Below are 16,265 nucleotides of genomic sequence, written 5' to 3'. Positions count from 1 at the left end.
GCCGAGCTTCATCTGCTGAGCATTTTGCAGCATCAGCGCACTGCAATTGTGTCCCTTCTCTTGCCTGACGCCTAGCATGTTTCCTGTTTTGGTTTTGTTTGCCGTTGCCGGCCGGTGCTGTTGCGGCGGAGTTGGCCAGTTTATGCTCGTCGTTTCTTGGGTGGTGTTTTTCCTGATGGTGCTCTTTTGTTGCAGCAGATTTGGAGTGTTCTTTCATGTCATTCAGGTTGACCTGAGAGGAGAATGTGAGATTGATTTTGAAACTTGCATGGCTTCAATGCCTGTAGTTGTAGTTTCATACCAGAGAAATGTGTAATCATTGTGTCAAATTTGTGCTGCTGCATCATTTCATATAAAACTGAAGAATCTTGCCATTTTTGCAACATTTCATATGAACTGAAGTACAAACTGTAACAGTGCCCTATTGAGTCAAAATGAAAATAAAACATCGACGTTTGAGGCAAAATGGGCGTCGTTTTACCGCCATGTACTTCAGTTCAAGTATACTTAACCAACAAAGCTTCAGTACAATAAATCAGCTCACTACTGGAAACAAGTCCATGTCTTTCCATGATGCATCATCATCAATGGAACAACAAACATTCTTATCTCAAAACATCCAGGACAAGACAGGAATGTTTCAACATTCTGACAGGACAAGAAATTGGAAATCTTACAATTATAAATAAAGCAGCACCTACACGACAGAGTGCCACAAGACCAAAATGAAGGAGCAAAGCTTGGAATGTTTTCAATTCATCCATCCTGAGTACTAACTCAAGAGGTACATAAAAAGAGACGGCCGACACATAAGAGCTAGCTAGGTACCATAAATTAAGTTATATCCCAACTCCCATGCCGTCTTCTGACCTTGCCCATTCATCATCATCATCAATACTTTGTCCGAAAAACATGGGTTGCTTCACCCTTGGGTTTTCTCCACACTGGGACAGTGATGCCGAGAGATCTCGGGCTTCTTGTGAGAGATTCCATGTAGCAGTAGCATCCCTGGTCGTTTCAGGTGACTCTTTGTACCTGTGAAGCAAAAAACCATTCCCAGGTTATAGATTGGTTTATTGGTTCAAAAAACTACAGTAATAGATTGTTGTATGAAGACATGTACAGGTTTGAATAACGTAGTGTCGGGGACATATGCATGCTAAACTAAAAAAAAATCCAACAGTTTGGCAGTGCCAACACAAAAAAGAAACATCAACCGATGAGTGCATCTCTACAACAGTAACATCTCTAAGATCAACAAGAAAGCTTGCGATGGAAGAAATTTTACTTTCCTTTCCATATACAACTATTATTCCTAGTGATATTTTCCTATTCCTGCATTTTGAGAATCCTACAAATCAAAGAAGTCCTTATTGCCAAAAAAAAAAGGAGGTCCTTATTCCTCCATGATGAATCAATGGAACAACAAGGTTGAGGTTTTACAGGCAGGGATGCATTCCATGTCAAAACATCCAGCACAAAACAGGATCATTCGACAGACAAGAAATTGGAAATCAATACTCTTATTTCAAAGTAAATAAAGCAGCACCTACACGACAGAGTGGCCTGGCCACAAACAAAACAGCTAAACAGCACAAGACCGAATTGAAGGAGCAAAGTTTTGAATGTTTTCAATTCATCCATCCTGAGTATTAACTAACTAAAGAGGTACGTAAAAAGAGACAGCCGGCACACAAAAGCTAGCTAGGTACCATAAGTTAAGTTATTCCAAGTCCATGTCGTCTGCCATCCTTGTCCGTTCATCATCATCATAATCCTCATCATCAGTAGTCTGTGCGGGAAATGTGGGCCATGTCGCCCTGGGGTTTTGTCCACTGGGACAGTGATGCATCACATGATGTGGAGGGATCTCTGGCTTCTTGTGAGAGCTTCCATGTGGCAGTGGCATCCCTGGTCGTTTCAGGTGACTCTTTGTACCTGACGAGCAAAAAATCCGTTCCCAGGTTATAGATTGGTTGTTGGTTGCTTCAATCACAACTAATTGCTACACCCTCTGTTTCTAAATGTAAGACGTTTTGGCAGTTCAAAACGTCTTACATTTAGGAACAAGGGGTGTAGATTGCTGTTTCAAGACATGTTCACTCACATCAAGTTGGAACATACGCGTGTTAAACTAGTTATTAAACAAAATCCAACGCTTTGGCAGTGCCAACACACACAAAACAAAATAAGAAACATCAACCGATGAGCGCGCATCTCTGCAACACACAGTAAAATCTATAAGACCAGCGACAGTGTTCCCCATGGAAGAAATTTTACTTTCCTTTCTATGGAAAACCATTATTGCTAGTGATAATTAAACCTGACGGACTGCAAAATGCATTAGAGACCTACCAACGAATTCAAGTCAAGTTGTTCTTCCTTTTGTTATACTATACAGCAGCAGCAGCAGCAGCACAGGGAACTTTTGATCCCTATTTTGAAATCATATATTATACATACCAGCATTCCGCTGGGCAGCACTATCTTAAATCAGACAACAACTAGCTAGGCATGCAATGCACGTACATGATGATGGTTGAATACCTACAACTAGGCACGCAGGTGATGGTAGAACAGATAAAGGCAAGTGATTTAGTTTTACCTTGGGAGACATTGAGATGCTCCGAGATCCTGCTTTGCCTATAGGCATGGAGAAACGCCGAGCACCTTGGTGCTCCACCAAACTCGGCCACTCCCCGCAGCCTCTTGTTCTTCATGTCGACAGCGATCACCCATGCTTTGTCGTACCAGCGGTTGACCTTGGCCATCAAGTAAAGGGTGTTGTCACCGACGCTCAGGCTGAGCTTGGGATGGCCAACGTGGATCCCCACCAAGGTCGGCTGCGGGTTGCCCTGGTGATCCACCACAGCCGGGAGCAACTCAAAGCCTGGCGCCGTCTTGTTTTTGCCGTCAACGAAAGAGACCTGGTGAGCATGGACCTCATGGTCCTTGCGCCAGGTGGTCGACTCCTTGAAGGAATTGGCCGGCCTGCTCCATACGACGGCGGTCCAGCCATCGATGGTGAAGGAGCCTTTCGGGCCGGCCGAGCCCGGCCTGACGTGCATCTTCACCTCAGCATACTTGATGCGGCTGCCGACGACGGCGACGTCCCGGTACATGCCTCCAGATTCGTCGATGGTGTCGTCTGGCCGGATGGGGTCCGGCAGAGGGATGTAGCGAAGCGTCTTGGCGTCGTCGTCGAGTGGGAGCACATCACATAGGATGATACCCCGCATGAGATCGACCCAGGCATGGTGCCGGCTTCTCCTCCGATGGTGATAACCTTGTCACATCGAAGGGCGGCTCGGGGCAGTTTGCCGCCGTCTGGGAATGAGGCTGGTTTGCTGCTCCACACCTCGGTGTCGGAGACGTAGGTGTAAAGGCCTAACGTCTCCGGGAAGGTTAGCCGTGTACAGAGCGCGGCGACGATGTAGGCGTCATAGGCTCTGGGACGGTGCTGGCGAAGATAAAAGCCGCCGCCGCCGCCGCCGTCGGAGTTCCTGCGGTGGCGCAGGAGTCCTACCTGGCAGTCATGGAAGTAGTAGCATCTGTCCCGAGGGAAGGGGAACAAGTCGGGCGGGGGGTGCGGAAGCAGCGTCAGTGTGGCCTTGGGAGGGCCGCCGCCGGCGCCGGCGTCGTCGTCCACCTCGTAGACGTAGAAGTCGTTCTTCCGGGGGTCGATGGCGTTGCGGGGGTCGCCGGGCACCGAGACGAGGAGGACGAGGTTGGCCTCTGTGTAGAGGACCCTGGGCTCGCAGCCAAGCTCGGCGGCGCACGAGACGGCGAAGTAGGAGACGAGCGGCGGGTCGGCGAGGAAGAAGGTGGCTTGGATCTGGTCGCCGTGCCTTGTGCGGGAGACGGCCGTGGTGTGGTTGGATTCGCCGGCGAGGTATGCGCGGTCGTCGAGCAGGACCCATGGAGGAAAGGGGGCATCGTCGGCGCCGGACTTGGGACGACGGCGAGCGGGGATTGAAGGAGGATGCGTCGAGGAGGCGTGGTAGCGCGTCCACGCCATCCCTCCCTCTCCTCTCCCTGAAGAGAACTCTCCCCTGCCTCGCCGGAGTATATGTATGGAAGCTCCTCCCCTCTCCGTGTCCGACGAGGGCTAGAGTCGGAGGCGGAGGCGGAGGCGGATTGGTGGCGGCGGCGGAGGGGAAAACTTCTTCCAGTACCAGTACCAGTAGGGTGTGGGAGAGTGATGGACGCCTTCTGGTTTTACCCCCTAGAAAATAAAATAAATGAAAAGGACGCCCTTTTCTCTTCTTTCATCTCACGCCGTGGCCGTTGGATCCAAATCCGACGGTCGCACTTCTTTCTTTTTCGGTTCCAACCCTAGCTCCCATTTCATTTTTGCCCACTTTATAAATTTCCATCCCTACTTATACACCTAGATTCGTCTTGTTCTTTCCCGCATACGTGCTTTTCAAAAGTTGGATCTTTTTCTTTCATGAAGGAAATACTCCCTCCGTCCGAAAATACTTGTCATCAAAATGGACAAAAATAGATGTATCTAGAACTAATATAGGTCTAGATACATCCCCTTTTGATCATTTTGATGACAAGTATTTCTGGACGGAGGGAGTATAAAGTTTTGAGTTGGTGTCGGGTTCGTTCCCCTCCCTTTTCCTAAATGTTCTCTAATCTATAAACTTTGGATTTTTTTTCTTTTTGAAATGGTCGTGGTGTGGTTAGATCCGCCCGCGAGGTCGTCGAGTAGGACCCACGGAGGCAGGGCATCCTCGGTGCCGAATTTGGATTTTCTTGCCCGCTTTATAAACTTGGATCTCTTAGACACATATTATAGATTATTTCAGACTTTATTTCCATCCCTACTTATACACCTAGATTCGTCTTGTTCTTTCCCGCATACGTGCTTTCGAAAATTTGGGTCTTTTTCTTTCATGAAGGAAATATAAAGTTTTGAGTTAGTGTCGGGTTCGTTCCCCTCCCTTTTCCTAAATGTTCTCCAATCTATAAACTTTGGGTTTTTTTTTAAATGGTCGTGGTGTGCTTAGATCCGCCCGCGAGGTCGTCGAGTAGGTCCCACGGAGGCAAGGCATCCTCGACGCTGGATTTGGATTTTCTTGCCCGCAAGGCATCTTCTTCCTCTGCCTCACACAAACCCGAAAAACCAACTCAAGCACGAGTTCCGGCCACTTTTGCTGTGATTTTCGATCTCCTTGTTCAAAGCACCTCTCGCAAAACTGTTTGGGAAGATTGTTCCTTGGTATGTGACTCCTCAATTGGTCCAATTAGTTTTTGTTCTAGTGCTTTACTCTTTGCAAATTTGTGCTGCATAGGTGACCATGTTCTTGAGCTTGCATGTCAAATTTATATGGTTCCAAGTAGTTCTAATGCTTGATATCTAGGCACTTGTAGGAGTAGCTGCTATCAATTTTATTGAAGTTGGTTCAGTTTTATTTGAAGTTACTAAAAATTTCAGATTATTTCAGAAAATAATGAAGAGACTTTTGAGGGGCTCGTCGAGCCGAAGCTCGAAGGAAAAACAAAAGGAAGAAGAGCAGAAGCCCAAATATAATTTGCCTCGTACCGCGGAGGTTCGGCCGTGTGAATGGCCTTCTGATGACTTCTTGAGGAGAGCCGGGATCTATGAGGATTTCTATCTATTAATTGAGAACGCCGGCCTCACCGACTTCCTCCGCGATCAATGTCATCAGTATCTCTTACTCACAAATACTTTTGTGCAAAACTTCTACTTTTTCCCTAAGAAATCACCTCCATCAGTAGAGTTTCATTTATATGACGTTGTTAAGAAGATGCCATTAGCTGAATTTTGCGAGGTTTGCAAAATACCCTTTGAGGGTACCTTAGATGAACCACACCGTAATGAAGTGGAAGCTTTTATTAACACTGTCACTGTGGGAGAAACCAGGAAGGTTTCTGATGCAAGGATTACTAGCATACATTTTTCTATTTTACGCTACTTTGCCTTATTTGCTAGTCGTTGCTTGATTGGTCGCGGAAACTATGGAAACCTTAGTGTTCCTGATATTATTATTTTGTTCCATGGTTTATACCGCAATAACTCTGTTAGTATGGGTGGAATTTTTGCTAGATGGTTAAGTTTGAATCGTACTAAGGGCCCCGTCTTTGGAGGCATTTATGCTTCACGCCTAGCTGAATATTTTGAAATACCTATTAGGCATTTGGAGAAAGAAGAAACATCATTGCCCCGTGCTTATTTAGATTATAAGAGTATGCTTGCGCATGACTTTCTTGTTAAGGGCAAAGAAGGGGAGGTTAAATATAAATTGTACTTTGATAAACATCACCCTGAGACTATTACTTTGCCTGCTCCCTCTTTGTTTAACTTGTCTGCAGGTCCTCACATCGTTTTGTGGGCGGCCGTTCAAGCCTATCGGAATCCTGCACCAGCCCCAGAACCGGAACCACAAGATGAGCCTCCACGACAGTCTATTTATTCTTGGGATCCTGAGGCGGTTGCCAGCCAGTGGCAGTCAGAGTCCTCTTCATCACATTATGATCCCAACTATTCTTCGCCGCAGTATGACACCAGTTACACCTACGGGTATCCGCCAAGCTATCCCTGGCAATAAACCAACTTAGGCCAAAAGCATAAGCTTGGGGGAGTACGTATTTCTCACCGACATTACATTTATGTTCACACACACTCATTGCTAGATGTCGGTGCTCATACTCTTTCACTGTAATATCCATGCTAGTTTATTTTCTTTTTCCTGCTTTCTTCTTGTGTGTTTAATAAACCTTAGAAAAACCAAAAAAATTAGTAGTAGTTTATTTTTCTTGCTATAGTAGTAATGATTAAAAAGAAAACACAAAAATATTTCCCGTTCTTCTTTTGCTTGTTGGGAGCTTTCCCGTATAAATAGTTTTTATTTCTTTTCTTTTCTTTGTGGGTCAGTAGGAGAAGACAATGATTAAATTGTTGAAGTGGCTCTTTTATGCATCATTGTTGATTTAACCAAGAGCCCATATTGCATTGTCTTCTCATGTTTATTAAATGCTCGCAGATTCCAGCTTAGTCCAATGCACGTGCACTCTTATTATTATTCACACCGTTCGGTCGTGCAAGTGAAAGGCAATTATGATGACATATATGATGGACTGACTGAGATGGGAAAAGCTAGTATGAACTCGAACTCTTTTGTTTTTGTAAATATGATGAGTTCATCGTTCTTGATTCAGCTTATTATGAATAAACATGTTTGCAATGACAATTAGAGATCATAGTTGCTTGTGCCATGCTTGATTAGCTATGAGTTATAATGGTTTACCTTGCATGCCAACATGCTATTAAAATGGTTGTGATGTGGTATGATGGGGTGGTATCCCCCTTTGAATGATTTAAGTGACTTGACTTGGCACATGTTCACGCATGTAGTTGAAACAAATCAACATAGCCTTCATGATATTTATGTTCATGGTGGATTATATCCTACTCATGCTTGTATTCAATGTTTATTAATTTTAATGCATGTTCATGACTGTTGTCGCTCTCTAGTTGGTCGCTTCCCAGTCTTTTGCTAGCCTTCACTTGTACTGAGCGGGAATACTGCTTGTGCATCCAATTCCTTAAACCCCAAAGTTATTCTATATGAGTCCACCATACCTTCCTATATGCGGTATCTACCTGCCGTTCCAAGTAAATTTATATGTGCCAAACTCTAAACCTTCAAATAAACATTCTGTTTTGCATGCTCGAATAGCTCATATATCAACTAGGGCTGCCCTTATCTTCTGTGTTAGGCGGGTTATTCTCAAGAGGAGTGGACTCCGCTCCTCACTCACGAGAATATGGCTGGTCACCAGGATGCCCAGTCCCATGCTTTATGCAAACTAAATCAAAATAATTGCAAACAAAACTCCCCCTGGGACCCGTTGAATGTTGGAGGCACTCGTTGTTTCGAGCAAGCCATGGATTGATGCTTGTGGAGGAGGGGGAGTATAAACTTTACCATTCTGTTTGGGAACCGCCTATAATTTGTTTAGCATGAAAGATATCGTCATCTCTTAGTTGTTATGTTGACAATGAAAGTATAGCGTGTTGGGGAATGTAGTAATTTCAAAAAATTTCCTACGCACACGCAAGATCATGGTGATGCATAGCAACGAGAGGGGAGAGTGTTGTCCACGTACCCTCGTAGACCGTAAGCGGAAGTGTTATGACAACGCGGTTGATGTAGTCGTACGTCTTTACGATTCGACCAATCCAAGCACCGAACGTACGGCGCCTCCGAGTTCAGCACACGTTCAGCTCGATGACGATCCCCGGACTTCGATCCAGCAAAGTGTCGGGGATGAGTTCCGTCAGCACGACGACGTGGTGACGATGATGATGTTCTACCGACGCAGGGCTTCGCCTAAGCACCGCAACGATATGACCGAGGTGGAATATGGTGGAGGGCGGCACCGCACACGGCTAAGGAACGATCACGAAGATCAACTTGTGTGTTCTAGGGTGCCCCCTTGCCCCCGTATATAAAGGAGGGAGGGGGAGGTGCGGCCGGCCCCCTAGGGGTGCGCCTGGAGGAGTCCTACTCCCACCGGGAGTAGGACTCCCCCCTCTTGCCTTGGTGGAGAAGGAAAGGGGGGAGGGGAAAGAGGAAAGAGGGGCGCCGCCCCCCCTTCCTTGTCCTATTCAGACTAGGGGGGAGGGGGCGCGCGGCCTGCCCTGGCCGGCCCTCCTCTTCTCCCTCATGGCCCACTGAGGCCCATTAACCCCCGGGAGGGTTCCGGTAACCCCCTGGTGTTCCGGTAAAATCCCGATTTCACCTGGAACCATTCTGATATCCAAATATAGGCTTCCAATATATCAATCTTTATGTCTCGACCATTTCGAGACTCCTCATCATGTCCGTGATCACATCCAGGAATCCGAAAAATCTTCGGTACATCAAAACTTATAAACTCATAATAAAACTGTCATCGTAACGTTAAGCGTGCGGACCCTACGGGTTCGAGAACTATGTAGACATGACCTAGAACTATTCTCGGTCAATAACCAATAGCGGAACCTGGATGCTCATATTGGCTCCTACATATTCTACGAAGATCTTTATCGGTCAAACCGCATAACAATATACGTTGTTCCCTTTGTCATCGGTATGTTACTTGCCCGAGATTCGATCGTCGGTATCCAATACCTAGTTCAATCTCATTACCAGCAAGTCTCTTTACTCGTTATGTAATGCATCATTCCGTAACTAACTCATTAGCTACATTGCTTGCAAGGCTTATAGTGATGTGCATTACCAAGAGGGCCCAGAGATACCTCTCCGACAATCGGAGTGACAAAACCTAATCTCGAAATACGCCAACCCAACATGTACCTTCGGAGACACCTATAGAGCTCCTTTATAATCACCCAGTTACGTTGTGACGTTTGGTAGCACACAAAGTGTTCCTCCGGTAAACGGGAGTTGCATAATCTCATAGTTACAGGAACATGTATAAGTCATGAAGAAAGCAATAGCAACATACTAAACGATCAAGTGCTAGGCTAACGAAATGGGTCATGTCAATCACATCATTCTCCTAATGATGTGATCCCTTTAATCAAATGACAACACATGTCTATGGTTAGGAAACATAACCATCTTTGATTAATGAGCTAGTCAAGTAGAGGCATACTAGTGACGTTATGTTTGTCTATGTATTCACACATGTATCATGTTTCCGGTTAATACAATTCTAGCATGAATAATAAACATTTATCATGATATGAGGAAACAAATAATAACTTTATTATTGCCTCTAGGGCATATTTCTTTCATGCTGCTCAAAATATAATTTATCTCTATTTCAAAACCGAGCTCTGGCACCTCTACAAATCCCTGCTTCCCTCTGCGAAGGGCCTATCTATTTACTTTTATGTTGAGTCATCACCCTCTTATTAAAAAGCACTAGCTGGAGAGCACAACTGTCATTTGCATTCATTACTGTTAATTTATATCGGGTATGACTATGATTGGATCTCTTTTACCATGAATTACAATGTCTAGTCAGTCCTTGATCTTTGAAGGTGCTCTGCATTTATGTTTTGCTGTCTCAGAAAGGGCTAGCGAGATACCATCTTGTTATATCATATTATGATTGTTTTGATAAAGTGTTGTCATCCGAGATTTATTATTATGGCTCGCTAGTTGATTATGCTATTGATATGAGTAAACATGAGACCTAGGAGTTATTGCAAATGTGGTTAGTTATGATCTTTGCTGAAAACCTGAATGCTGGCTTGACATAATTACAACAACAAGAGCAAACAGAGTTTGTAAAAGTTTTTCTTTTTCTCTTTCATTTTGTCAACTGAATTGCTTGAGGACAAGCAAGGGTTTAAGCTTGGGGGAGTTGATACATCTCCGTCGTATCTACTTTTCCAAACACTTTTGCCCTTGATTTGGACTCTAACTTGTATGATTTGAATGGAACTAACCTGGACTGACGTTGTTTTCAGCAGAATTGCCATGATGTTGTTTTATGCGCAGAAAACAAAAGTTCTCGGAATGACCTGAAACTCCACGAAATATCTTAGAATAAATAATAAAAAATCCTCGCCAAATATGAAGATCAGGGGGCCCACATCCTGTCCACGAGGGTGGGGGGCGCTCCCCCCCCTCCTGGGCGCGCCCCCCTACCTCATGGGCCCCCAGGAGACCTTCCGACGCCAACTCCAACTCTATTTATTGGCTTTCGGGGAGAAAAAAATCAGAGAGAAGAAATCATCGCGTTTTACGATACGGAGCCGCCGCCAAGCCCTAATCTCTCTCGGGAGGGCTGATCCGGAGTCCGTTCGGGGCTCCGGAGAGGGGGATTCGTCGCCGTCGTCATCATCAACCATCCTCCATCACCAATTTCATGATGCTCACCACCGTGCGTGAGTAATTCCATCGTAGGCTTGCTGGACGGTGATGGGTTGGATGAGATTTATCATGTAATCAAGTTAGTTTTGTTAGGGTTTGATCCCTAGTATCCACTATGTTCTGAGATTGATGTTGCTATGACTTTGCTATGCTTAATGCTTGTCACTAGGGCCCGAGTGCCATGATTTCAGATCTGAACCCATTATGTTTTCATGAATATATGTGTGTTCTTGATCCTATCTTGCAAGTCTATAGTCACCTACTATGTGTTATGATCCGGCAACCCCGAAGTGACAATAATCGGGACCACTCCCGGTGATGACCATAGTTTGAGGAGTTCATGTATTCACTATGTGCTAATGCTTTGTTTCGGTTCTCTATTAAAAGGAGGCCTTAATATCCCTTAGTTTCCATTAGGACCCCGCTGCCACGGGAGGGTAGGACAAAAGATGTCATGCAAGTTCTTTTCCATAAGCATGTATGACTATATACGGAATACATGCCTACATTATATTGATGAATTGGAGCTAGTTCTGTGTCACCCTATGTTATAACTGTTACATGACGAACCGCATCCGGCATAATTATCCATCACTGATCCGGTGCCTACGAGCTTTCCATATAGTGGTTCTCGCTTATTAACTTTCCCATTGTTACTGTTACAATCACTACAAAATACCAAAAACATTACTTTTGCTGTCTTTACTTTTGTTAACGTTACCACCACTATCATATTACTTTGCTACTAAACACTTTGCTGCAGATACTAAGTTTCAGGTGTGGTTGAATTGACAACTCAGCTGCTAATACTTGAGAATATTCTTTGGCTCCCCTTGTGTCGAATCAATAAATTTGGGTTGAATACTCTACCCTCGAAAGTTGTTGTGATCCCCTATACTTGTGGGTTATCAAGACCTTTTTCTCGCGCCGTTGCCGGGGAGCATAGCTCTATTCTTTGAGTCACTTGTGATTTATATCTGCTGGACACTATGAAGAACTTGAAAGACGCTAAGACAACAATTTATCCCTCAACTACGAGGGGAGGTAAGGAACTGCCATCTAGCTCTGCACTTAATTCACCTTCTGTTATGAGTAAGCTAGCGACACCTAAACCTGCTTCTGTTATTCGTTCCGATATGTCGCATGTTATTGATGATGCCACTTCTGCTATGCATGATACTTATGATGAAACTACTTCTATGCTTGATACTACTGTGTCCCTTGGTGAATTTCTAGATGAACAAATTGCTAGGGTTGGAGAAAAAGAAATCATTGAATCTGAATACGATGATGAAAGTGATGATGAAAATATGCCTGTTATTCCTGAGGGTTATCTTTTTGATGCTGAATCTTCTGCAGCTATTTTTGCTTGTAAAGATAGATATGAACTTAAGAGGTTGCTAGTTAAATGGAGTAAAGAATCTCTTGGAGACAGAATGAAACCCGACCCTGCTTTTGCTACTTCACCTATTTGTGTTCCCGATAAGGATTATGAATTTTCTGTTGATCCAGATATAATTACTTTGGTTGAATCTGATCCTTTTTATGGCTATGAATCTGAAACTGTTGTGGCACATCTTACTAAGTTAAATGATATAGCCGCCCTGTTTACTAATGATGAGAGATCGCGCTACTTTTATATTCTCAAAATATTTCCGTTCTCATTAAAGGGTGATGCTAAGATATGGTTTAATTCTCTTGATCCTGGTTGTGTGTGTAGTCCCCAGGATATGATTTATTACTTCTCTGCTAAATATTTCCCTGCTCATAAGAAACAAGCTGCTTTGAGGGAAATATACAACTTCGTGCAAATTAAAGAAGAGAGTCTCCCACAAGCTTGGGGGAGGCTTCTCAAGTTACTTAATGCTTTGCCTGATCATCCTCTTAAGAAACCTGAAATACTTGATATCTTTTATAATGGACTAACCGATGCTCCCAGAGATTACCTGGATAGTTGTGCTGGTTCTCTTTTCAGGGAAAGAACATCGGATGAAGCTGAAATTCTATTGAACAATATGTTGACAAATGAAAATAATTGGGCACCTCCTGGGCCAGCTCCAGCTCCAATTACTGAGCCTATTCCTAAACCAACTCCGAAGAAGAGAGGTGTTCTATTTCTCGGTCATGAAGATATGCAAGGCAAAGAAATCTATGAAAGAAAAAGGTATAAAAGCTGAAGATGTTAAGAATTTACCTCCTGTTGAAGAAATACATGGTCTTAATTTACCGCCTGTTGAAGAAGTATATGATCTCAATTCTTTATTCACTGAAGAACCTCCTGATCCCGATATCCCGACACAGGTAGTAAAGGTAAATTCTCTCTATAGATATGATAAAGCTGAAGTCCCTCCTACTAAAATTGCTAGTCAGTGCTTGGATGAGTTTGATAACTTTATGTTTAAGCAAGATGACTTTAATGCTTATTTTGGTAGACAATTAAAACAAAATACCTTTATGATTAGACGCTTGGGTGATTATATGGCTAATATTAGAGGTGAACTTAAACTTGTTAGCAAACATGCTTCTATGGTTACCACTCAAGTAGAACAAGTACTTAAAGCTCAGAAAGAAGTGCTTGATGAAATGAATAGTAAGAAAAATGATTATGCTGTTAGAGTGGCTACTAGAACTGGTAGAATGACTCAGGAACCTTTGTATCCTGAAGGCCACCCTAAGAGAATCGAGCAAGATTCTCAGAGAAATAATATTGATGTACCTAGTTCTTCTAAAAGGAAGAAAAAGAAAAATGATAGGACCTTGCAAACTTCTAGTGAACCTATTGCTGAACCACCTAAGAATCCAAATGATATCTCTATGTCTGATACTGAAACACAATCTAGTAATGAACATGAACCTAGTGAAAATGTTAATGATGATGTTCATGATGATGCTCAACCTAGTAATGATAATGATGTAGAAGTTGAACCTGCTGTTGATCTTGATAACCCACAATCAAAGAATCAACGTTATGATAAGAGAGACTTCGTCGCTACGAGACATGGTAAAGAAAGGGAACCATGGGTTCAGAAACCCATGCCTTTTCCTCCCAAACCATCCAAGAAAAAGGATGATGAGGATTTTGAGCGCTTTGCTGAAATGATTAGACCTATCTTTTTGCGTATGCGATTAACTGATGTGCTCAAAACAAATCCTTATGCTAAGTATATGAAGGATATCATTACCAATAAAAGAAAGATACCGGAAGCTGAAATTTCCACCATGCTTGCTAATTATACTTTAAGGGTGGAGTACCAAAGAAACTTGGAGATCCAGGAGTACCTACTATACCATGCTCCATTAAGAGAAATTATGTTATGTTAAAACTGCTTTATGTGATCTTGGAGCCGGTGTTAGTGTTATGCCTTTCTCTTTATATCGTAGACTTGACTTGAATAAGTTGACACCTACTGAAATATCTTTGCAAATGGCTGATAAATCAACTGCTATACCTGTCGGTATTTGTGAGGATGTGCCTATTGTGGTTGCAAACGTTACTATTTTAACGGACTTTGTTATTCTTGATATTCACGAGGATGATAGTATGTCTATTATTCTTGGAAGACCTTTCCTTAATACTGCATGGGCTATTATTGATTGCAACAAAGGCAATGTCACTTTTCATGTTAATGGTAATGAGCATACGGTACACTTTCCGAGGAAACAACCTCAAGTTTATAGTATCAACTCTATTGGAAAAATTCCATCGATTATATTTGGAGGTTTTGAATTTCCTCTCCCTACTATTAAGAGGAAATATGATATACTTATTATAGGGGATGTCCATATCCCCGTTGAGGTAACATAGTGTTATTCGAAATTTCTCCGGTTCCATGTTAGTTGGAATGAGTTTGTTAACAAGACCTGATCAACCTTGTTAGTGGATTCCTTTTGATGAGCATGAGATGGATGAAACTAGAAGCACAACCTTCTGTACCCTCCTTATATTTTCTGTTATTTAGTAGAAATAAAGTAAAATTGTATGTTTCTGTCTGTCTCCTGACTTATCCGTGCAATATAAAAATATCCCGAAAATAAAAGTCCTTAGAATGCCATGCCAATTTAATATGATTTTTTCAGGAATATTTGAGGATTTTTAGTGCAAAAATTACCGCGGGGGGAGCTGCCACGAGGGTGGAGGGCGCGCCCTACCCCCTGGGCGCGCCCCCTACCTCGTGGGCCCATGGTGCCCCTCCTCCACTTATCCCTGCACCCATCTTCTTCCTCTGCCTCACACAAACCCGAAAAACCAACTCAAGCACGAGTTCCAGCCACTTTTCCTGTGATTTTTGATCTCCTTGCTCAAAGCACCTCTCGCAACACTGCTTGGGAAGATTGTTCCTTGGTATGTGACTCCTCCATTGGTCCAATTAGTTTTTGTTCTAATGCTTTATTGTTTGCAAATTTGTGCTGCATAAGTGACCATGTTCTTGAGCTTGCATGTCAAATTTATATGGTTCCAAGTAGTTCTAATGCTTGATATCTAGGCACTTGTAGGAGTAGTTGCTATCAATTTTATTGAAGTTGGTTCACTTTTGTTTGAAGTTACTAAAAATTTCAGATTATTTCAGAAAATAATGAAGAGACTTTTGATGGGCTCGTCGAGCCGAAGCTCGAAGGAAAAACAAAAGGAAGAAGAGCAGAAGCCCAAATATAATTTGCCTCGTACCGCGGAGGTTCGGCTGTGTGAATGGCCTTCCAATGACTTCTTGAGGAGAGCCGAGATCTATGAGGATTTCTATCTATTAATTGAGAACGCCGGCCTCACCGACTTCCTCCACGATCAACGTCATCAGTATCTCTTACTCACAAATACTTTTGTGCAAAACTTCTACTTTTTCCCTAAGAAATCACCTCCATCAGTAGAGTTTCATTTATATGACGTTGTTAAGAAGATGCCATTAGCTGAATTTTGCGAGGTTTGCAAAATACCCTTTGAGGGTACCTTAGATGAACCACACCGTAATGAAGTGGAAGCTTTTATTAACACTATCACTGTGGGAGAAACCAGGAAGGTTTCTGATGCAAGGATTACTAGCATACATTTTCCTATTTTACGCTACTTTGCCTTATTTCCTAGTCGTTGCTTGATTGGTCGGGAAACTGTGGAAACCTTAGTGTTCCTGATATTATTATTTTGTTCCATGGTTTATACCGCAATAACTCTGTTAGTATGGGTGGACTTGTTGCTAGACGATTAAGTCTGAATCATACTAAGGGCCCCGTCTTTGGAGGCATTTATGCTTCACGCCTAGCTGAATATTTTGAAATACCTATTAGGCATTTGGAGAAAGAAGAAACATCATTTCCCCGTGCTTATTTAGATTATAAGAGTATGCTAGCGCATGACTTTCTTGTTAAGGGCAAGGAAGGGGAGCTTAAATATAAATTGTACTTTGATAA

General features: G+C 43.2%; 1 protein-coding gene across 1 annotated transcript; it reads right to left on the bottom strand.

The window, feature by feature from the left end:
* Window positions 1-547: 547 nt before the first annotated feature.
* Window positions 548-4,228, bottom strand: LOC119340456. Its single transcript, XM_037612364.1, has 3 exons — window positions 2,606-4,228; window positions 1,713-1,938; window positions 548-1,035 (listed from the first exon to the last, which is right to left on the bottom strand). The coding sequence occupies exon 1, from the start codon at window positions 4,016-4,018 to the stop codon at window positions 3,071-3,073; it is 948 nt and encodes a 315-aa protein (XP_037468261.1). The 5' UTR covers window positions 4,019-4,228; the 3' UTR covers window positions 548-1,035; window positions 1,713-1,938; window positions 2,606-3,070.
* Window positions 4,229-16,265: the final 12,037 nt, after the last annotated feature.

The sequence above is a fragment of the Triticum dicoccoides genome, chromosome 7B (assembly GCF_002162155.2).
Source record: "Triticum dicoccoides isolate Atlit2015 ecotype Zavitan chromosome 7B, WEW_v2.0, whole genome shotgun sequence".
Lineage (NCBI taxonomy): Eukaryota > Viridiplantae > Streptophyta > Magnoliopsida > Poales > Poaceae > Triticum > Triticum dicoccoides.
Note: the sequence above shows the minus strand (reverse complement) of the source record. Positions and strands in the feature narration are given on the sequence as shown.

Bases quoted from the DNA above. Each gene is read 5' to 3' on its own strand.
- LOC119340456 (XM_037612364.1), bottom strand. From the start codon at position 4,018: ATGGCGTGGACGCGCTACCACGCCTCCTCGACGCATCCTCCTTCAATC.